The 22,561-nt window shown below is 48.1% G+C and overlaps 1 protein-coding gene across 3 annotated transcripts in view; it reads left to right on the top strand.

Annotated features, from left to right (window-relative positions):
- CCND3 (cyclin D3) overlaps positions 1 to 22,561 on the top strand; it is an 81,653-nt gene that overhangs the window by 53,987 nt on the left and 5,105 nt on the right. Inside the window, exons 1-2 of one of the 3 annotated variants that reach the window (XM_057554826.1) lie at positions 3,262 to 3,283; positions 21,559 to 21,774. In XM_057554826.1, the coding sequence (XP_057410809.1) occupies positions 21,604 to 21,774 (171 nt within the window). In that variant the 5' untranslated portion in view covers positions 3,262 to 3,283; positions 21,559 to 21,603. Of the gene's footprint in view, positions 1 to 3,261; positions 3,284 to 20,291; positions 20,667 to 21,558; positions 21,775 to 22,561 lie in introns of those variants that run through there. The other 2 variants (XM_007197872.3, XM_007197873.2) reach the window with 2 other exon arrangements.

The following is a 22,561-nucleotide window of genomic DNA, read 5'->3' as shown; positions in this document are numbered from 1 at the left end:
GATGAACTTGTGCTAAACTTCTTCTCTTTCCATTTGTTCCAACCTCAGAATGTGTGTGAATTCTCAATTATCCATGTTGTAGAGAGCTTAAAGGGTCAACTGCAAATGAGGGAATATATGAATAAAGTAGAAAGCTCCCGGTTGCCCTTTGACAATGAAATTCTTGTAAATGGATAGGAGGCATGACTAAATAGATTGTTGGTTTGGGAATAACCACATTCATCCTGGGAGGGGGTGGCCCTCTGAGAATGTACGATCCTAGGAGAGATAGACCTTCCTTCTAAGAGGTAGTTTACGGATAGACTGAGAAATTCAGCATGAAGATATATAGGAAGGAGAGAGTAATTCCTTGCTGGAGCGGGACTTGTGGCTCAGCCCTGGATGTGTTTCATAACCACCTGGGGATAAACATACAGAACCTGGGCCCCAGGCCTAGTGATTCTGGTCTCCCGGTCTGGGAGTGGAGTAGGGGCATCAGAATTCTTCATAAGCTCGGCGGTTCCCTGGTAGCCTAGTGGGCCTAGTGGTCAGGATTCCAGGCTTTCACTGACATGGCCCGGGTTCAATCCCTGGTTGGGGAACTGAGATCCCGCAAGCCACGTGGCGCGGCTAAAAAAAAAAGGATTCTTCACCAGCTCACCAGGTGATCAGGAATGAAACCAAGCAGTAAATGGAGACAACGTAATAATTACAACACATACCATAAACTGGACATTGGAGGTGCATTTCTCTCCCTCAGAACCACCCCTACAAGCAGCTTATATGATCCCCATTTTATAGGTGAGAACACTGAGGCTCAAGGTCACACAGCAGAGCCTGTATTTTAATCTAGATCTGAGTCTACAGGCCTAATAGATAATATTTTTGTTACATTCCACACTGCAGGAGGTCAGCCTGGAAGAAACTTCCCAGAAATTGAAATTAAGATCCTCTGCTCTGAGGTAAACTATAAAATCGATACATAATGGGTCAGAGCAAAAATAGGCAAACTGATCTAAAGAGACACAGAGGCTTCTAGAGCCAAGGAGGGCTCGACCTTAACCCTTGGCCTCTGTTAACGTATCTGAAGAAAGAATGCATCAGTGGGGCTGGGGGGTGCTTGGGCTGAGAGAGGGGTCCTGGCCCTGCTGACCTCTGGCAGCATTGTGATCTGGCATCAGCTCTTTGCTTCAGCTTTCTCCCTTCTCTCCCCACCTCTCTGGCTGTTGTTTCCTTCTGAGTCTCCTCTTTCTCCACTTACCCCTTGAATGTGGGTGATCTCTGTATTCTGCTCTCCCACATTTCCTAGGTGGCAGTATCCAGTCCGGGGCTGGGTTGCCTGTGCTGAGGACTTCGAGGTGCATGCATACCCCTGACGTCCAGGCTCAAGGCATCAAGGTCAAGGTCGTAGAGAGGGGAGGGTGTCTGCGGCCAGGGCCAGAGTTCACGCTCCAGCTGGGCCCATGTTGGCTGTGGACCTTAAAAGTTATTTTTTTAGTCTCAGTCTCTTTACCTGTGAAATGGGATAGTAATGCCTACCTTAAATGATTGTTGTGAGAATGAAAATAGACTCGGCATTCCAAGCGCACAGTAAGAACTCTATAAATGACACCTATTTATTATGTCCAGCCGGTGTGGGACTTCACTTGAATGTGGACACTTCAACAACAACCTGTGAAATAATCTTTTCCCCTAAATCTGTTCTTCCACTTAGATTCCTAATCCTAGGAAATAGAAACACCTTCCTTCAAATTGCCGAAGCCAGACTCCCAAGAGTCAGCCTGGACTATTCTCCCCACCACCATCCAAATAGCCACCGAGTTCCAGTGATTCTGTCTCCTGCATTTCTTCTATTATCATAAGCTGCCCTTGGAATTTCTCACTAAGTTATTACAAGAACCTCTTAACTGCTCACTTAGTTTACTCTTCCTGAAACTCCAAATGCTTATGTACTCAGGTTCTGGTGCAGATGAAAACCCTTTAATAGCTCTCCATTGCCTTTGGGGCACAACTCAGATTCTGCTGCAGCCATAAAAAAGTCCTTCATGATCTGCACTGCCTTTTGTCTGGCCTCCGTTCTTGCCACCATCCTGTCTTGGGCCCTACCTGCTGGCGGTGCTGAACCACACACCAAATATTCCTGGTCCTCACACCTCACCTAGTATCACTAAGTCTTCACTAGGAGAAAAACCACATACACACACATGCACACACATACACACATACAGCCTGGAGCAGGTGCCCTTCTCCCGAGGTTTCCATCTGTTTTTCCAACAGGACTCTGAGCCCCCAGCTCCCCTTGGGCATCTCTGGGTGCCTGGTATGTGGCAGGCTCTCAGTAGGATGCTCTCCTAATAAAACGTAACATTGCATGGGGTGGGCCATGCACAGTTCTGTACAATTTACAGCCTCACACCTCTGTGGGGTCCATTTGCTTCATTCATCCATTCTGCTGTATTTGTTGAACACTTCCCTCAAGCCCCGGTCCAGGCACTGGGGATGTGGCAGGGTTAGGAGGATGGGAATTCTAGAGGTAGGGGAAGTGGCTCCCATTTTATCTAAAAAGGTCAGGAAAGCCTCTCGGAGAAGGTGAACAGTGAGCAGAGGCATGAGAGAAGGGGAAAGTGTGCTGTGTGGGAATCTAGGGGAAGAGTGGTCCAGGCAGATGGAATAGCCAGGACAAAGGGGATCACTAGCCCCATTTGACAGATGAGGAAAGCAAGAGTCGAGGTTACGTCATCCAAAGTCACAGAGTAAGTGGCCACGCTGGGTTTCAAACCCCAGTTCTGTAACTCTTGACTCACAATGTCGACCATTGCTCTACACGGTCTTTTTATTTATTTATTTATTTATTTATTTGTGCCAGGTCTTAGTTGTGGCATGCAAATTCTTAGTTGCAGCATGCATGTGGGATCTAGTTCCCTGACCAGGGATCGAACCCAGGCCCCCTGCATTGGGAGCACGGAGTCTTAACCACTGCGCCACCAGGGAAGTCCCTACACGGTCTTTTGTGGGAACAGTGGGTGCCTTGGCTGAGGACAGGCTGCTCTGTTCACCGTGCCACACTCTGGTTGGACTTTGACTTCCCGTGTCAATGACAGCATGGGCAGATCAGCTGGTATTGAGGTTCACCTGTGGCTCTGTTTTTCTGTTTTGTCTCTCCGTTTCTTTCCATGGCCTTTATTGGAGACAATTAGATTGTGTCTACTCCACAGGCAGCCTCAAGAAACACACTTTCTCCTGCAAAGCTGAGGACCCGACCCCGAATTACGATGACTTCGCAAAGGCACACTTCTCCTGGCTGGTCAGTAGTCAGAGTGGCCTCTGTGGACCCTGTATCTCACCCCACAGCTCCCTTCAGACTTCAGCAGAGAAACTGAGGCGAGCGTCTCAGCAGAGGTGATATATGAGCTGGCCTTGAAGGACGTGGAGCATTTCAAGAGCGGTGGGGGTGTGGGGTTTAGGCAGAAAGCAGTGAGTGTGTGAGCTGAGCAGGAGATCTGTGTGGGACACTCAGTGGCCCTGGAGTATAGGTCGGAAGGGGTGGGGTATTGGAGGGGAGATAAAGCTGGAGGGAGAATTTAGGGTAGATCATGGCAGCCTTTTTTTTTAATGGCCGAGTTTGCATGTCCGTTTCAGATAAGTGGTCTGGATTTTGCCCTGTAGACATAGAAATTTTAAGGTTTAAAGAAGCAAAGGGAGCACGTGTGCATTCCTGAAGTTTTGAAAGAGTGGTTGGGCAATCCTGGGGAACACAGGCTGGAGAGGGTGAATGGAGGTAGAGAGACCATGGGAAGAGAGTATTGCAGCAGTGCTAGGCTTAGCTGGGAGCACCGGAGCCTTGAATGGAAGGGCCAGATTCCAGAGACATTTTGGAAGTAGAGGTGACAGGATCTGCTTATAGGTTGTTGTGGAAACTCGGAGCCAGAGGAGCTGAGAAAGACTAATGTCCACGTTTTCGTCTTGGGTGACCCAGTGGATCATGGTTAGCCAACACAGAGTGCAAAAAAAAGGAGAGATAGGTTTTGAGCATCTTGTGTTCGAGGTGTCTGTGTGACATCCAGGTGGGGGTGTGGGCTGGGAGTTCGGGATGAAGGTTAGAGCTGGAGAAACATGAAAGCTGAGGCTCAAGGAATAGAGTGAGGTCTCAGAGGTGTACGTGAGAGGAGAAAACCAGGGCCTGGGCTTAAGCCCTGGAAGATGTTTTTGTAGTTCTAGAGGCAGATGGAGGATGGAGGAGCTAGGGGAGCTGTGGATGAGGGTTTTGATTAAGGCATCACTGGGACTGTTTGACACACCTCAGCATCCGATGGTAGGTGATGGAGGGCACATCTCAGGGAGAGCACACGGTTGACCTAGTCTGGGTTATCTGCTCAGAGGCACTCAGACCAGTGGTGCTTCCGGTCAGCCTGGACTTGTTTACATGGCCTTTGTGCCGGCTGCCTTCTTCCTCTGCTTACGCCCAGCCTCCTGCTGTTGAGGGGAAACTCCTGAAAGTGGGTATCCTGATCTCTCCCCGTTATTCTCCGGGAAGCTCAGCCTAGGGCTTTGCACCCTGTAGGGCACCGGATGTGGGTGCTGAATGACCAAGCAGAATGGATGACAGCGGGGAACTTGGTCTGCTGCTTCTCCTTGAGTACCTTTTTAAGGAGAACATAGCGTTTTGTGGAGTGGGTATAACCTGCTCCCTGAATCTTGAGTTGCTTCAGGCTTGCTCCATCCATTGGTCCATCCATCTGTTCTGGATCAGACTTTTCCAGTGTAAATATCTACTAAAAGTTGAGTACTTTGAATATGGGACTGGGGGGCTCCCAGCACTTTTCACTCATAAGCTTACTTATATTACAACAGGCCTCTGAGGCAGATATTACTACCCTATTTTGCAGACGAGGAATCAGATAATTTCTCCCAGGTCACATAAGAAGTCAGTGGCAGAGGTAGGATTCAGCCCAGGTCTAACTCAAAAGCCCCTACGCTCTCAATCATTCATGCTAAGGCCACCCTACGTAAAAGGTGATCATATAATTTACTAATCCAATCTGGAATGCTTTTTTAAATTTATTTATTTATTTTTGGCTGCATTGGGCCTTCATTGCTGCGCGTGGGCTTTCTTCAGTTGCGGCGAGCTGGGGCTACTCCTCTTTGCGGTGCGCGGGCTTCTCACTGCAGTGGCTTCTCTTGTTGCGGAGCAAGGGCTCTAAGCGTGCGGGCTTCAGTAGTTGTGGCAGACAGGCTCAGTAGTTGTGGCTCACGGGCTTCGTTGCTCCGCAGCACGTGGGATCTTCTCGGACCAGGGATCGAACCCGTATCCCCTGCATTGGCAGGTGGATTCTTAACCACTGCGCCATCGGGGAAGTCCCTCTGTTTAACATTTGGAGGAACTGCCAAATTGTTTTCCAAAGTGGCCGCACCATTTTACATTCCCATCAGCAGTGTAGGAGGGCTCCAATTTCTCCACATCCTCACCAACACTTGTTATTCCAAACTGAGCACTTTGGAGAGTGAAAGGGTTCACCATTAATAATTATATCAGGACAACCAGTACTAACTGGAACATATTCTACTTAGATACAAAAAGATTAGAAGATTCAATTCCTGATTTCAGGGAACTTTCTGGCCACAGGATGAGTCAAAGCCCCAAAACCCACATACTTGAGTCAATTGAAGAATCAAGCAAAGGTAAATTATTAAGAAGGAAAGCAAAAAAAAAAAAGAAAAAGAAAAAAGGAAAGCAAAGTACATTTTGTTTCCCCCAGGCGGCTGTATTTTCTTTAAGAGAAAAGAACTGTCTTATTTGTCCTTGTATTCATGGCCCCAGGAGGATCTTGGCATTTGATAGCGTGTCAGTGAAGATCTGTGGAATAAATGAATGAATGAGAGAATAAATGATACAAACACTCTTGGAGGGAATGTTAAAAAAAAAAAGAAAAGAAAAAGTCACCTGGCTTGGATTTGTGAGTTTGGGGGAAATATGGATCTTTTCTAAAAATGTATTTTTTTGCTCAGTGTTTTAACAACACTAATGACAATTTAAAAAGGAAAAAGTAAATAACCTACAATTAGAGGGATCTTAAACTGGATTTTGCAGGTGTGAATGACTGAACAGAGGTGGAGGAAAGGCCTTCCAAGCAGGGGAGTTGCCTGAGCAGGGAGTCTAGAACCACAGCCATGTCTTTATCCTACAGGAGGTTAACAAATTTGGGGAATAAAAAGATGTGGTACCCACCCCCAGGAGTTTCCAGTCTTTTGGGGAAACAATGAAAACAGTTTGTAACAACCTTTAACTGGTTGTGTGCCCTTGGGCAAGTCAGTTCCCCTCTCTGGGCATCAAAAATCCTTTTGTCTCAAAATTTCCCTGAATCTTTCAATCTTACAACCCTGCAAGTTTCCTGAAATTGGTGGGCCAGGAGCTAGGCCTTGAAGGAAGGAGCTAGATTTGGAGAAAGGATGCCAGTGGTGGGTGATAAGGTCCTGAGGTGGGCTGGAGTGCTCCAGCTAAGATAAAATGGGATGGGATGCCTTGGCCCTCTTGAAGGAGAACTTTAAAAGCCAGGCTGGTTGATTTTTAAATTTGACCTGATAAGCAGGTCCTTGGACTGGAGATGAAAGGCATGTCTGTGAGAGATTAATCTGATGGCTCTGGGCCACGGATCCTGGATCTATCTGGAAGCAGGGTGAAGACCTAGGGCCTGTCAGGGAGGCTTCTGCAATAGTAATGTAGGCCCAGCCTTTCAAAAGAGGGTTTGAGACTCCTTCGGTTAGTCTTATGATACACATGGGTTCCATGGAGTTTCATTTTCCTAACCATAAGTAATTTAAACCATTCTTTTTATAATATAACAGTTATGACTGTATTATGGACCACATGCCAAATGTATATATATTTTTAAGGCAGAATATTAGACTTTCAGGTTTGCAGAAGGCAATTTTAAATTATGCAACCAGATTCCTCAGAGAGATGAATTCTCTCTGCTATCAAAGGGGTTTACTTTGGTGGAAAATTTTGAGAAATTTGCTAAAAGCCTACTGGAGGAATAGGAAGAGTGGGATCTAAGTGAGCGTCAGAGAATGGTTTTGTTGGGCCAGGTAACTAATTGGATATAGGAAACCCAAGAAAGGAAGAAATCCAAGATGGCTTAAAATCTGAGGACTCTGAAGAAAGATGATGCTATTCATTAAAAAATGTACAAGTTAAGAGAGGGGTGGGAAATGATGGTCTGCCTTGAGAACATTGGGCACAGGTGACCTTGAGAACAAAGGACTGGTTAGGATGGCCATGGAGGAGGAAGCAGTAACCCTTAGTCTTTCCCTGCCTTTGCTAAGGCCCTCAAAGCTCTGTCCAGTGGCCTGGCATGCTTGGCACTTTGCCTGGTTTATTTTCAGTGTATCACTACTAAATAAGATGTTTACTGTAGGATTTTATTAGATGCCCTATCAGACTAAGAAAGTTTCCATCTATCCCTTCTTTGACAAGAGATTTTTCATACTGTAAATGGATGTTGAATTTTTTTTTTAACACTTTTATTATTTATTTATTTATTGGCTGTGTTGGGTCTTCGTTTCTGTGCGAGGGCTTTCTCTAGTTGTGGCAAGCAGGGGCCACTCTCTTCATCGCGGTGCGCGGGTCTCTCACTATCGCGGCCTCTCTTGTTGCGGAGCACAGGCTCCAGTCGTGCAGGCTCAGTAGTTGTGGTACACGGGCTTAGTTGCTCCGCGGCATGTGGGATCTTCCCAGACCAGGGCTCGAACCCATGTGCCCTGCATTGGCAGGCAGATTCTCAACCACTGCGCCACCAGGGAAGCCCTGGATGTTGAATTTTATCAAAAACTTTTTTGGCTTCTGTTGATGTGATCATATGATTTTTTTCTCCTTTAATCTTTTAGTGTGATGAATTATATCAATGTTTTCAAAATAAACTACCGTGCATTAAAAAAAAATTTTTTTTCTATTTCTTCATTTACCTTATTTATTTATTTTGGCTGTGTTGGGTCTTCGTTGCTGCACAAGGGCTTTCTCTAGTTGCGGCGAGTGGGGGATACTCTTCGTTGAGGTGCGCAGGCTTCTCATCGCGGTGGCTTCTCTTGTTGTGGAGCACGGGCTCTAGGTGCGCAGGCTTCAGTAGCTGCAGCTCACGGGCTCAGTAGTTGTGGCTTGCGGGCTCTAGAGTGCAGGCTCAGTAGTTGTGGCACATGGGCTTAGTTGCTCCGCGGCATGTGGGATATTCCCAGACCAGGGCACGAACCCATGTCCCCTGCATTGGCAGGGGGATTCTCAACCACTGCACCACCAGGGAAGCCCCTACCATGCATTTTTGGTATAAAGTCAATAACATATTGCCCTTTTTATATATTGCTGGAGTCAGTTTGCTAATATCTTGCTTAGGATTTTACATTCATGTTCATAAGTGTAATTTTCTTTTCTCATTTTGTACTCGTTGGGTTTTGGAATCAAAGTTACACTAAAAATGAGTTGAGATGTGAACCCTCTTCTTACATTCTCTGCAAGAGTTTGTATAAGATTGAAATTACTGTTTTCTTGAATGTCTGGTGGAGTTCTTTGCCTGTTTGCTATTGAAAGCTGTCCTATCACGTGGGTGATAGTAGAGAAAGGAACTTTTATTTGGGGAGTGAAAGTAGCTTAAACAATAAGGAAAATGTACTATCTCACACATCACCAAAAGCCCAGAGGTAGGTGGTTCCAAGATTGGTTAATTCAGCCACTCAACAACATCAGGGAGGGAAATTTGTTCTGATCTTTCAGCTGTCATTCTCAGGTGTCAGGTCCTTCTCTCATTATTGCAAGATGGGTGCAGCTACTCTGGGCATCACAGCAACATGGTTAAGAGTGTGGGTTCTGTAGCCAAACCTGGTTTCAGATCCCATAGCTATCTGACGTTAGGTGAATTGCTTAACCTCTCTGTCAGATGGAATGACAGTAGTGCTTTACCTCAGAAGTTTAATGTTATATGGATTAAATGAATTAGTTTTTTTAACTCTTAGAATAGTGCACATAGTAAGCATCCAATAAATATTAGCACATCTTACTCCATTCTCACCTGAGGCAGAAATGAATCTATTTTTCTCTTGCACACCACTTAGTGAAGCCCCCTTAGTAGACTTACTTCACACCTTATGGCTAGACTATGACAACTGCCCATTCCTAAACCAGCTGTGGAATTATCATGATTTGGTTTGGACGAATTTAAGTTCAACCTCTGAGACAGGGGAGTGTCGGGCCTCCCCTGAAACAGCCATCTGATACCACAACAAAATCTGGGTTCTGTTTGCAAGGCCGAAGTTGGGGTGGTGATAGTGGGGACTTTGGGGGTGGCACAAAGAGGGGCAGAGTAGGATTCCCCATCCCTACTTGTTGTCCACAGTATTCCTTGGAATCACTCCTTAGATTTGCCTAGCACTTCACAGTTTACTTCATGCTTTTTAACTCGTGCATTATCACATCTGGTCTCAGAACCATTCTCTAAGCAGTTTGGGCTCTTGTTATCCTCTTTTTTTTTTTTTTTTTTAAACCACCATTCCTTGTACTTTTTTTTATTTTTTAAATTTATTTATTTATTTATTTATTTATTTATTTATGCCTGTGTTGGGTCTTCGTTTCTGTGTGAGGGCTTTCTCTAGTTGCGGCGAGCGGGGGCCACTCTTCATCGCGGTGCGCGGGCCTCTCACTATCGCGGCCTCTCTTGTTGTGGAGCACACGCTCCAGACGCGCAGGCTCAGTAGTTGTGGCTCACGGGCCTAGTTGCTCCGCGGCATGTGGGATCCTCCCAGACCAGGGCTCGAACCCGTGTCCCCTGCATTGGCAGGCAGATTCTCAACTACTGCGCCACCAGGGAAGCCCTATCCTCTTTTATAGATGGGGAAACAGGCTCCCAGAGTTGAGGTACTTGCTTGGTTCTGTGTTTATAGCTGGTACAGAGCCGGGTCCTGGGACTTAAACTGAGGTCTTCAGATTCAAAACTCTGCCTTTTGGGGTTTTTTTGGCGACATCACGAGGCATGCGGGATCTTAGTCCCTGACCAGGGATCAAACGCATGCCCCCTGCAGTGGAAGCATGGAGTCCTAACCACTGGACCGCCAGGGAATTCCCAAAACTCTGCCCTTTTATTCCTCTTCCATGAATTCCCAACTGTCTGTCATTTACATGCTGTCCTCACAACTGCCACATCCATGTGCCTCCTCTGCTATTGTCTACTTCATATTTTCAAAATTAACAGTTTTTCATTAAATAATGTATCTTAAAAGGAAGCTTGATAGGACTTCCCTGGTGGTGCACTGGTTAAGAATCCACCTGCCAATGCAGGGGACAGGGCTTCAAGCCCTGGTCCGGGAAGATCCCACATGCCGTGGAGCAACTAAACCCGTGCGCCACAACTACTGAGCCTGCGCTCTAAAGCCTGCGAGCCACAACTACTGAGCCCACGTGCCACAACTACTGAGCCCACGTGCTGCAACTACAGAAGCCCACACGCCCAGCACCCATGCTCCACAACAAGAGAAACCACTGCAATGAGAAGCCCGCGCACCGCAACGAAGAGTAGCCCCCGCTCACCGCAACTAGAGAAAGCCCATGCACAGCAGCGAAGACTGAACACAGCCAAAAACAAATAAATAACATAAATAAATTTAAAAAAATAAAAAAGGAAGCTTGGTAAAGCCCCAGGTTTGATGTTCTGGTACACATACAACTTTCGAATGAGCGCAAAACTGTTAAAAATATTTTTATTCAGGATTAGAACTCCTGCCCTGGCGCCTGCGTTCGAATCCCACCTCTGACAAAGTAGCACACGCTCTCTACCCAGATGCCCGTGGACCTCACATTTTAGGGTGCAGCAGCCCCCTTCCAAGCCCCAGCCTTGCGACTTTGCCTGATGGCTGTTCTGGCTGTCGGCCCCCGGTGCCATGCCCACCGCCACCCAGGAAAGCTGGAAGTGCTGGTGCTTAATTCCAGACCCACCTCCATCCCCAGCAGCCCTCAACCACGGCTGTTAGGAGTTGATGGACAGGTGTCCCTGTTCCCTCGCCCCGCCCCTCAGGAGCAGGTCCCCCAAGGCATGGGCTTTTCATCATCTACCAAAGTTCCCAGAAGGAGTGAGTGCCACCACCCCACAGTGGTAACTGACCCAATGATGCATTCTTTTTTTTTTTATAAATTTATTTATTTATTTATTTATTTTTGACTGTGTTGGTTCTTCATTTCTGTGCGAGGGCTTTCTCCAGGTGTGGCAAACGGGAGCCACTCTTCATCGCGGTGCGCGGGCCTCTCACTGTCGCGGCCTCTCGTTGCGGAGCACGGCTCCAGATGCGCAGGCTCAGTAGTTGTGGCGCACGGGCTTAGTTGCTCTGCGGCATGTGGGATCCTCCCGGACCAGGGCTCGAACCCGTGTCCCCTGCATCGGCAGGCAGACTCTCAACCACTGCACCACCAGGGAAGCCCAATGATGCATTCTTTACCGGCTTCCTTCCTCTCGGGTCTCATTTCCCCACTCTTCCAGGTGCTTCCTGGAATCACCTCCCAGGTACATTACTTCACTTGAATCCTTGTCTCAGAGTCGGATTCTGGGGAGCCCAAACTAAGACAACCACTTGCTCGCTGTCTGGTGTTGGGTGTTACCTAACTTCCCTGTGTCTCTCTGTTCCCATCTGTTATAGGAGGGTAATAATAGCACCTGTGCCTCTTAGAGTGAATTGGTAAAGCTCTCCGTGCCTGGCTAAGAGAAGATGCTTAGCAAGTGGGATCTGCTACTATTACTACTACCTAAAATTCCCAACTGTGGGTAGGTGCCCCACAGTTGGGAGCTAAACTTTCTCTGGGTGCCCCCTTCCTGCCTCTCCGCTCTGATGCCCGCACGTACCCTCTGAGCTCCTTCAGTACCACTTCTTCCACCGTAGGCTGCCTCATGGAATTCAGGTGCCCAGGACCACCCCACCACCAGCACTCCCACTGCAGCCCACCCTTCCCATCACACACAGATCACCCTGCCCGCCTCTGATGGGGGTTGCAGATGCCCAGGTAAATAAGTCTTCTGTCCTAATGACATCTTGGGATTCTCCACGATGCAGGATCACCATAGTCATCCAGTCCAGACTGGAAGCTCTTAGAACGGAGGCTTCTCATCTCTGACTCGGGTCCAGCATGTTCCAGTAAGTGTGGATTGTTAACGATCACTGCTACCTTTATTGAGCACTTACTATGAGCCTGGGGCTGTTGTAGGTACTTTCTCTGTATTAATCCTTACACCCACCCTATGAGGTATGTGCTGTTACTATCCCCATTTTGCAGATGAGAAGCCTAGGACAGAGAAGTTAAGTAACCTGGCCAAGATCACACAACCGGCAAACGGCAACCTAACTCCAGAGCCTCTCTTACTTTTCATGATGCTAAGCTGGTGCAGGGCTATCTCGTGCCTAGAATGAAGAATACTGGCTTCCTTGCTTCCCAGCTGAAAGTCCAAAGACCAGTCTCTCTTTGCCAGGTGTTTTGCTGTAGCAAGTTACCCATCCAAACCTGAGGCCCAGATCTCACCTCACCCTTAGCTGTGGAACAGGAATATCAAACAGGAAGGTCTCATTTATTCAGAACCCTGGCAGCCAGAACAAGGGAGAAAAAGCACATGTGTGAATATATAGGCTGTTTTCTAATTTTATGATAAGGAGAGACTTGACAGGTTCAGGCCAGTACCTGAGGTTTCTTTTCACAAGCAACGTATGGACTAGAGATTGCAAACTGCTCCCTGCCCATCAGATCCAGCCCATAGAGCATGTGTGTGCCTTGGAAACTAAAGGAATTGGATGGCTCCTTACCACGGTGTAGCAAAAGGCTGGGGCTAAGCAGAGCCTCCTGGCTTTGTGGGGGGAACACATGCTGTCCACTGTGCCCAGCCCCACCCCTCCCCACTGGCCCTGTGCTCTAGAGCTCCTCACTGACCACGAGTGAGTTGCCATTTATGATGCAACTTGTGCTGGTGTTTTTCTCACATCCAGTTTGTCTCATTCATGCATTCATTCATTCATGCAAAAAAGATGTTTTGAACACTTGCTATGTACCAGGCACCATTTGGTTTTGGTGGGGTGGTGAGAGAGCGGACAAACTATAAGCAGAACATGGAGGTAGAGTATAGTGTATGTTAGTGATTAGTGGTAAGCAGAAAAATAAAGCGGTGAAAGGTCCCAGGGAGAATCAGGGTTGGGGTAGGATGGCCAGAAAAGGCTATATGAGAAATGTGACTGAGTTAAAGCCCAAAGGCAGTGAGGGAGGGGCTTTGGGGACATGGGGGGGCAGAACATTGCAGGCAGATGGAACAGCAAATACAAAGGGGACATGTACACCTGGTATGTTCCAAGAGTAACCCAAGAGTAACAAGGAGACCAGTGTGGCCAGAGCAGAGTGAGTGAGAGATAATCACATGAGTGAATGGAGAGCCCTGGGGGCTTGAGACTAGACTGGATGGGGCAACGGTGGACCAGTGATGCCCATCAGGAGGCCACCAGCCCAATCCAAGCAACAGATGATGCCACTTAGGCCAGGGTGGTAGCAGTAGAAATAGAGAAAAGGCAAAGATTGGAGATGTGTTTTGGACATAGAACCAATCAGAAATGGGTGATGTGTTGGATGTGGGAGACCAGTCAGGACAAAGAAGAATTGAATTTGGACCAGGGAGGTAGCAGAGGAAGAGAAGAAAAGAGAGTGGATTCTGGAGATATTTTGAAAGTAGATGTTCCATGCTCTGCTGATGGATGGATGTGGGATTTGAAAGAGCAGAGTCAAGAATGACACCAAGTGTTTTGGCCTGAGCAGTTGGAAGGATGGAGTTGCCATGTGCTGATATGGGGAAGCTGGTGGGAGGAGCAGGTTTGTTGAGGGAAAGCTTAGGATCTCCGTTTTGGAGAAGTTGAGTCTGAAGGTGCCTATTGGACATCCGTGTGGAGTTGCCGAGAAGGCACCTTCCTGTGTAAAACAGAAACAGAAGACAGGTCAACTCACGTGCCCGCTCTGATTTGGTAGCCCTGTCCAGAGTGCTGTGTTGACATTTTTAAAAAATTATTTTTAAAATTATTTATTTATTTGGTTGCGCTGGGTCTTAGTTGCGGCAGGCGGGCTCCTTAGTTGTGACACATGGGCTCCTTAGTTGCGGCATGCATGTGGGATCTAGTTCCTGGCCAAGGATCGAACCTGAGCCCCACGCATTGGAGTGCTGAGTCTTAACCACTGCGCCACCAGGGAAGTCCCGGTGTTAACATTTTTTTTTTTAATAAATTTATTTATTTGTTTGTTTGTTTTTGGCTGCGTTGGGTCTTTGTTGCTGCGCGCAGGTTTTCTCTGGCTGCGTCCAGCGGGGGCTACTCTTTGTTGCGGTGCATGGGCTTCTCATTGCGGTGGCTTCTCTTGTTGCGGAACACGGGCTCTAGGCGCACCAGCTTCAGTAGTTGCAGCACGCGGCCTCAGGAGTGGCTTGCAGGCTCTAAAGCACAGGCTCAGTCGTTGTGGCGCACGGGCTTAGTTGCTCCGCGGCATGTGGGATCTTCCCGGACCAGGGCTCGAACCCGTGTCCCCTGCATTGGCAGGCGGATTCTTAACCACTTCACCACCAGGGAAGTCCCCGGTGTTAACATTTTTAAGGCCCATTCAGGCTCAGTGGGAAAGAGTTTCTTGATCAATAGTGAAGCCTGTCTTGGGAGCTGGATAGACAAATAGTGGCGAACATTGGGTGTAAGACATTCCACTGTAGAGTGGGAAGAAAATGTGAAAAATTCTATTCTATGTATTTTTGTCTTACACTTTACATTTTCTTCATATGTTCTATAATGTACATAATATGTTAGAGTAGCAGGTTTGGACATAGTTTATAAATTAAGTATTCTGTATCCATTGGAAGAGTATGCTCAGTTTTTACTGAGGAATGGATGAACAAACACTTTTGGAGATTACTGATCTGAAATATTTTACAACAGATGCTGAAAATAGTGACCTGGATTACTGTAAGCCCTGAAGTGTCTCCTGAATCCTAAAAAAAAAAAATGTTGTTCAGTTTGGTTTAATGCTTAATTAAAACAATTGGCTTTCCAAAATGCCAGTGTTATCAGAGACTTTTTTTTTTTTTGGCCACACCGCACGGCATGTGGGATCTTAGTTCCCTCATCAGGGATCAAACCCATGTCCCCTGCAGTGGAAGCACAGAGTCTTAACCATTGGACCACCAGGGAAGTCCATCAAAGACTTTTTTTAAAAAGGGTGAGGAACTATTCTAGAGTAAAGGAGATTAAGGATGTAACAATGCAAACACGATCCTCGAATGGATCTCCGGTTGAGAAAGCAAAAAGCTATGAAAGGCTATTACTGGAACAACTGGGGACCTTTGTATGTAGATTGTTTGTGGTATTGTATTAGTATGCAATTTCTAATTGGGATCATTGTTTCATGGTTACTGGGAGACTGTTGCATTCTTAGGAGACACAGGCTGAAAAACGTAGGGGTAAGGAGTCATGATGTCTGTAATTAGGTCTCAAATAGTTCAGCAAAATACACATAGGAATTTAGGTGAAGGGTGTGTTAGTGGTCACTGTGCTATTCTTGAAGCTTTCCTGTAGTTTTGAAATATTTCCAAGTAAAAATTTGGGGGGAAATAGTATTCATATAAGTTTCTCCAGTTCTCGGAAAACTAGGAATCCGATAAAGGCATGTCAGACCGCTTTTCATATACTGGATTGTTTCATTAACCAGAACACTTGTTGTCTTCATCCTTTCTGAAGCAAAGAATTTGCCAAATCTTTCCCACCACTACAGTAATCCCTGGCATTTATTTTCCAGGTGCCTCCACATCCATCATATTACATTTATTATCATAAATAGTCCCTATAGATGAAGAAATTTGTGCCTGTAAATTCCACAATCACGATGAACTTTTTTTTTTTAATGGCTCACCATATGCCAGGCACTGTTCTGTGTGTTTGACACGAATGAGTGCATTTCATCCTCCCAACCACTCTTAGGGGTGGTATTACTGATAGTTAAATCCACTAGGGGATTGTAAGTAAAGAAAAAAGTATGGGAGACCCCTGTAAGTTAATAATCACTCAAGAGAGCAGGGTTGCAAAACCGAGCAGCCTTGCTTAGCAGCAAAACCCTGCAACATAAGCACGGTTTCATTACTATCATTCTCATGTTCAGAAAAGGAAACTGAGGCACAGAGAGGTGGTATAATTTGCCCAAAGTCACACAGCCAGGGAGGGTGGAGTGACAGAGCAGTGTGGCCCCGGGCCCTGCAGTGTTCACCACCAACCCCCTGACCATGTACTTCACACTGTGAGCTGGATCACCTAAGTTTGCTGGAGCTGCCATTCCGGAAGGAGGGCTTCTGGTCCTCAGATTTTGCTTTTCTCTGAGGGGTTCCGGGTGTATGTTCGTAGGAGAAAGGGTACTCCTTGAGAGAGGGAACAACAACAACAGCAAAACTACCATCTTTGAATGCTCATATGGGCCAGGAACAGGCAAGATGCTTTCTGCCTGGTTAGTCCTCAGAACCCCTCTGCGGGGTAGAACTATTATTATCTTCATTGGACAAAAGAGGAAACGGTGGAGCCAGGCTTTGAACACAAGCAGCCTGACCCCGCAGCCTTGCCCCAGCCCCCCACCCAGGCTGCCTTGCCTCTACCTGCCATCTCAATGGGTCTGACGGTAACAGCTACAGAATGTAGCCTGTGGGGTGATGGGCCTCACCCTTCACCTTGTTCACCCCCTCAGTTCTCAAATGGGGACATTTCAATGCTGAAGAGGAGGAGGAGTGGGAGAAGGAAGAAGAGGAAGAAAGCATTGCATCCTTCCTCCTTGGGGCTTTTCATCTGGCCTGTGACATTCCATTCCCACCCCTCTAATTTGCCATTTCATTGAGCAACTTTTTCTAATTGAATGCACCTGGGCCGAAACTCCTCCCCATATTGGCCCTGGTCAGTGCTTTGGCTTTTGTTTCTTCTTTTATGAAAAAAAACAAGGGGAGCCCCTATTTCTTTGAGGTGGAGCTGCTTGGTGAAGTTCCCAAGCAGATAAGCCAACCCTCCAGAAACTCTTCTGCCTTGGCTCTATGTTGAGCTCACCTGCCTCCTTGGAGGACAGCCGGCTTGTAGCTGACCTTGGCCTGGAGGCCCAGGACGACTCTGCTCTGGGCATGGCAGTCCCAGCCAGGGGCGAGACAGAGGTATCCTTCAAAAGGCCCTGCTCACCAGGAGCCACCTTCCCCAGGGTGCAGGTGTTCCCCTTCCTCAGTAAATCAACAACTAATAAGTCTATTCGCACTCCTAAAGGAGCACAAGAGGCAGTAGAATAAAGTAGTTAAGAGCATGAATTCTGCAGCCGGACTCCCTAGGTTGAATCATGCCTCTACCACTTATTAGCTTTGTGACCTTGGGCAAATTATTTAGCCACTCTGAGTACAGGTTTCCCTTTCTGTAAAATGGGGGGAAATAATAATATACTTCTGAAAAAAATAAAAAATACTGGTGATTTACTGTCTCATCAAAGATGCACAATCTTTTTTTTTTTTTTAATTTATTTATTTTATTTATTTATTTATTTTTGGCTGTGCTGGGTCTTCGGTTCGTGCGAGGGCTTTCTCTAGTTGCGGCAAGCGGGGGCCACTCTCCATCGCGGTGCGCGGGCCTTTCACTATCGCGGCCCCTCCCGTTGCGGGGCACAGGCTCCAGACGCGCAGGCTCAGCAGCTGTGGCTCACGGGCCCAGCCGCTCCGCGGCACGTGGGATCCCCCCAGACCAGGGCTCGAACCCGTGTCCCCTGCATTAGCAGGCAGACTCTCAACCACTGCGCCACCAGGGAAGCCCAAAGATGCACAATCTTCTAAACAGTCCTACTCAATAATTCTGAAAGTAAAGAAACATCTTCCTTCAGGACAGATCTGGTTTCTGGTTATGTACTTAACTTTAAAAGCTACATTTTTTAGTCCCCCTAAAAGCCCTTTACACTTCAACATCTTTGCCTCCCCATAACTTCATATCTAATCTTTATAATTTTAGATTCACTGTTCTCCTTAACAAAAGAGTGCAATGCAATGATTAGTTAACTAAAGGAACTTCTTGTTTGTATTTTTGAAGAGAGTAGACGACTTGCAAGATCAGACAAGGTACACAGCACACATTCACGCTGACACAACAAGAGCTGTTGAATTTAAAAATTTATGCAGATTACTAATAAACCACTTTTCTTCTCGCCAGTTGGTAGAGGTGCTTTTTTTTTTTTTAAGTAGATATCTAATGTTTGTTCATTAGATTGGTTCAGCCTTTCAGCAGGGAAATTTGGTAATAAGAACTGTATCAAAAGCCTTAGAATGTTTCATAACCTCAGATTGAGAAATTCCACTTCTAGAAATTAATTCACTTCTAGAAATAATCATGAGTGTGCACAAAGATATTACCACAAAAATATTTTACAGTATTATTTCTAATAGAGAAGAACTAGAAACTATCTAAATTGCCAACAGTACAGGTTTGGTGAAATACATTATGATATATTCACTCAATGGCGTACTAGGAAGTCATTAAAAATATGTTGTAGAATATTTAATGAGATGGAAAATGTGTTGACAGTATACTTTTTAGTGGAAAAAAACAGCTTACAAAACTGCAGAATGATCTCATTTTTAAAAATATATGTGTTTATTCAGAGAATAATTTTAGAAAAATAAACATTGACAGTTTAAAGGGTTATCTGGATGGTGCAATTGTGAGTAATTATTATTTCCTTTTTTGTGTGACTTATCAGTATTTTCTAAGTTTTCTACAATGCAGATGAATATTTCCATGATAAGAAAACAACAAAAAATTATTATATAAAAAAGAACAATTCATTGAGAAAATGCTTAACGCAGAGCTTGCCTCTTCTATAGGGTGTCATTTCTCTAGTAACTCGCTTCCTTAGCGTCTCCTCTCCTTGGAGGACCCCAGGAGAGGCAGGGATCCCCAAGGCCTCCTCTCATTTGGAGCATTACTGGAGGCTTGTGGTTTGCCTCCTGGTCATGTCGAATCCAGCTTTGGACAAGCTGCAAAGTCCCAAAGTTTGGGAGGTAGAAGAAATGGCAACTGGAAGATTTTATATAGAGTCTGAGCAAGGAACTCCTCCAAAAAGGAGCTAGTTTTGGACTTTCATAGTGGCGCAGTTGTTAAGGATTCACCTGCCAATGCAGGGGACACAAGTTCGAGCCCTGGTCCAGGAAGATCCCACATGCTGCGGAGCAACTCAGCCCGCGAGCCACAACTACTGAGCCCGCGTGCCTAGAGCCTGTGCTCCGCAACAAGAGAAGCCACCGCAGTGAGAAGCCAGCCTCCTCTCACTGCAACTAGAGAAAGCCCGTGCACAGCAACAAAGATCCAACACAGCCAAAAATAGATAAATTTATTTTTAAAAAAAGAAACTGATAAAAAAAAATATATTGATTAAAAAAAAAAAAAGGAGCTAGTTTCTCTGCCCATGTTTTCCTCAGACAGAAACTAAGGCCGACTTCAGGGTTTGTCCAAGGCCACACGGCCAACTTAAATGACAAGGTGAGGCCTTGAAGCCATGGCCTTTCCGCCCTGTTGTATTTCTAAAATGTGCTGATTTAGACTATCTCTTCTCACACTTTAATATGCACAGGAATCACCAGGGACCTTGTTGAAATGCAGATTTTGATCCAGCAGGCCAGGGATGGGCCTGAGGGTCTGCATTTCTAACCAGCCCTCAGGCGATGAAGATGTTGCTGGCCTGGGGATCAGTTTAAGTAGCAATGGTGTAGAGCACAGATTCTAGAGCCAGATCGTCAGCTTCCCAATCCTAGCTCTGCCGCAGACGAACTATTATTATAGTTACTGTACTTCAGTTTTCTCAACTGCAGAATCAGTATGACTTAACTCATAGCTTTTTCGTGAAGATATAATAAGTGCTTAGAACACTCTTCACTAAGAACTAGCTATTTTATTATTATTTATATTCCCTAGAGCAAGCAGCGAAGGGCGAGGTACGGTTTGACGAATGAATGAATAAACTTTGGAGAAAAGTTCTCCCTGGGCGACTGGAGTCAGAGAAGCAAAATGGGAGGGGTCGGAGGTGGGGAAGAGACCCACCTCGAAAGAACTTCTCTCCACCGGGTGGTCAGAAGGACCCGGAGCGCCCGGAAGCCGGCCGGCCCGCGCCCCGCGGACCAATGCGGCCGCCCGGGGGGAGGGGGAGAGCCCGCCAGCCCTTTCCGTCTGGGCGCCGGAGGCCCCGCCCCCTTGAACGTCGCGACGTCCGAGCATTCCAAGGTTGCTACTCGGTCGCGAGGGGCGGGGCGCCTGTCAGGGAAGCGGCGCGCGCGGCGGCGGGGGCGGGCTGAGGCTCCGCCGCGCAGTGCCAGCGCCAGCACTAGACCCGCGCCCCGCGCTCTCCGGCCCGCCGCCTGCGTTCTGGCTCGCGAGCCCGCACTCCCGCCCTGCCCGTGCGCTGCCCGAGTATGGAGCTGCTGTGCTGCGAGGGCACCCGGCACGCGCCCCGGGCCGGGCCGGACCCGCGGCTGCTGGGGGACCAGCGTGTCCTGCAGAGCTTGCTCCGCCTGGAAGAGCGCTACGTGCCCCGCGCCTCTTACTTCCAGTGTGTGCAGAGGGAGATCAAGCCGCACATGCGGAAGATGCTGGCGTACTGGATGCTGGAGGTACCGCCCGGAGGGTCTCCCCTCCCCCGCCACCCCGGCGTCCCCGGCTCCGGACATCCCGGGGCCGCCCTGTCGGGACATCCTGGTCCCAACAACAATCAGCAAGATGTTTCTGTGGCGCAGATCCCCGGGGCCTGGCCTTTCACTCCTTTCACTCGGGCACCCTACCCGGCTACCTCCCTGGTGTCTCTTTCTTTCCCTTCTCCAACCCTGACTTTGACTGCCAGTTGTTTGGCACCCCAAGTAACCCTCTCTTCGGGCCGGGAAAGCGGGACAAGGGCCACTCCTCTCCCCTCCGGCTTCTCTCAGCGTCTCCCGCCTCGCTCCCCCGCCCGGTCTTCTAGGGAGAGCGCGTCTGGAAAACCCTGGGCTCGGCCGCCCCCGCCGCAGAGCCGGTTCCTGTGTGTCGCGGGGTTCTGGCGGGGAAGGCGGTGGGGTGGCGCGCTGTTCCGGCAGTCAGGGAAATGAAAAGTGCGGGAGGCAGCCGCTGGCGTCTCCTCCCTTCCCTTTGGGTGTGTGCACTGGGTGGCGGTAATGGGGTTTAAGGTCCCAGTTCTCTGGCTCCCGTGGGGGACTCTTCCGTCCCCTCTCACCCTCGGTATTGGTGGGGGGGGGGCAGTCTCAGTTTGGAATCCTTAAGGGAGGGAGCCTCTGGCGTACCCCGCTTCCCTCCACCCCCGGGGGGAAGGAGGCACCGCAGAGGAAGTGGAGGGGGGACGACACTTTGGGGAAGGCGCATCCTGCGTATTAGTCCTTGTCACTGTAAGTACACCTACCCCCTCCCGATTCTTGCTCCCTATTCCACTTCCCTTCAGCGCACCACCCCCCCTCCTTTAGTGCTGCTGCGTTTCCTTTGCCTCTGCCCCAGAAGTGACTGTGCGCCCTCCCCCAGGTGTGTGAGGAGCAGCGCTGTGAGGAGGAAGTCTTCCCCCTGGCCATGAACTACCTGGATCGCTACCTGTCCTGCGTCCCCACCCGCAAGGCGCAGTTGCAGCTCCTGGGTGCGGTCTGCATGCTGCTGGCCTCCAAGCTGCGCGAGACTACGCCCCTGACCATCGAAAAACTGTGCATCTACACCGACCACTCTGTCTCTCCCCGCCAGCTGCGGGTGCGTGCATAATCCTCCCCACCCCCCAACACACACTGCCTTCTCACTTACCAGGAAAAGGAAAGCTAAGACCCTCAAGAGCTTTCTGTCCCTGGGGAGGGTAGCAGAGGCTTTTTTTTTTTTTTTTGATAAGAGATGGGACAGTGTGGTGTGATGGTCAGGGTAGCCCCCAGCCCAGGCTTGCGCTGCCAGCATGAACCAAACCCCTTCTCCTGACCTCCAGCGGGTGCCACTCCTTCCTGGTCTTTCCCCCAGATAGCAACAAGTCAAACTGCATGTCTACACTCACTAGTACTTTGCCTCTGGGTTTACACAGCCACCATGAGTTATTTATTGGCAGCAGCAGGACATGCCTACGCACCCCCCCTGGAGTGGGGGAGTGGAATGTGCTTCATGTGGGGGAGGGGGGCCGCCCTGGTTGAGTCTGTATCCCAGTGTGTGGACTTTGTGATCGAAAAGCCTCCCAGAGCAGATTATAGCCAGGGTTGCTGTAAGGAAGGGCCAAGGAGTTTCATCCCACCTTCTTTCCTTCCTTTTATATCCCAGGAGAAACAGCTCCTTCCTAATTCTCCATTCGCTAGCCTCACTCTGGGAAACTTGAGCAGCTGCTTCAGGCCTGTGGAATCATCTCTTCTTTTCCTCTTTAGCCAAAGGCCAGAGCTGAGGCACAGACTGGGGCTGAGCTGCAGCTGCTTCCGATGTGATAATGATGCCCTGTCCCCTGGCCCACCCACTCTGACCAAGGTCTTTCATAACACTGTGGGGAGCTGCTGTCACTCCTGTGGTT

Source organism: Balaenoptera acutorostrata, chromosome 10 (genome assembly GCF_949987535.1).
Source record: "Balaenoptera acutorostrata chromosome 10, mBalAcu1.1, whole genome shotgun sequence".
NCBI classification, from domain to species: Eukaryota; Metazoa; Chordata; class Mammalia; order Artiodactyla; family Balaenopteridae; genus Balaenoptera; species Balaenoptera acutorostrata.
This window is presented reverse-complemented; position numbering and strand designations above follow the sequence as displayed.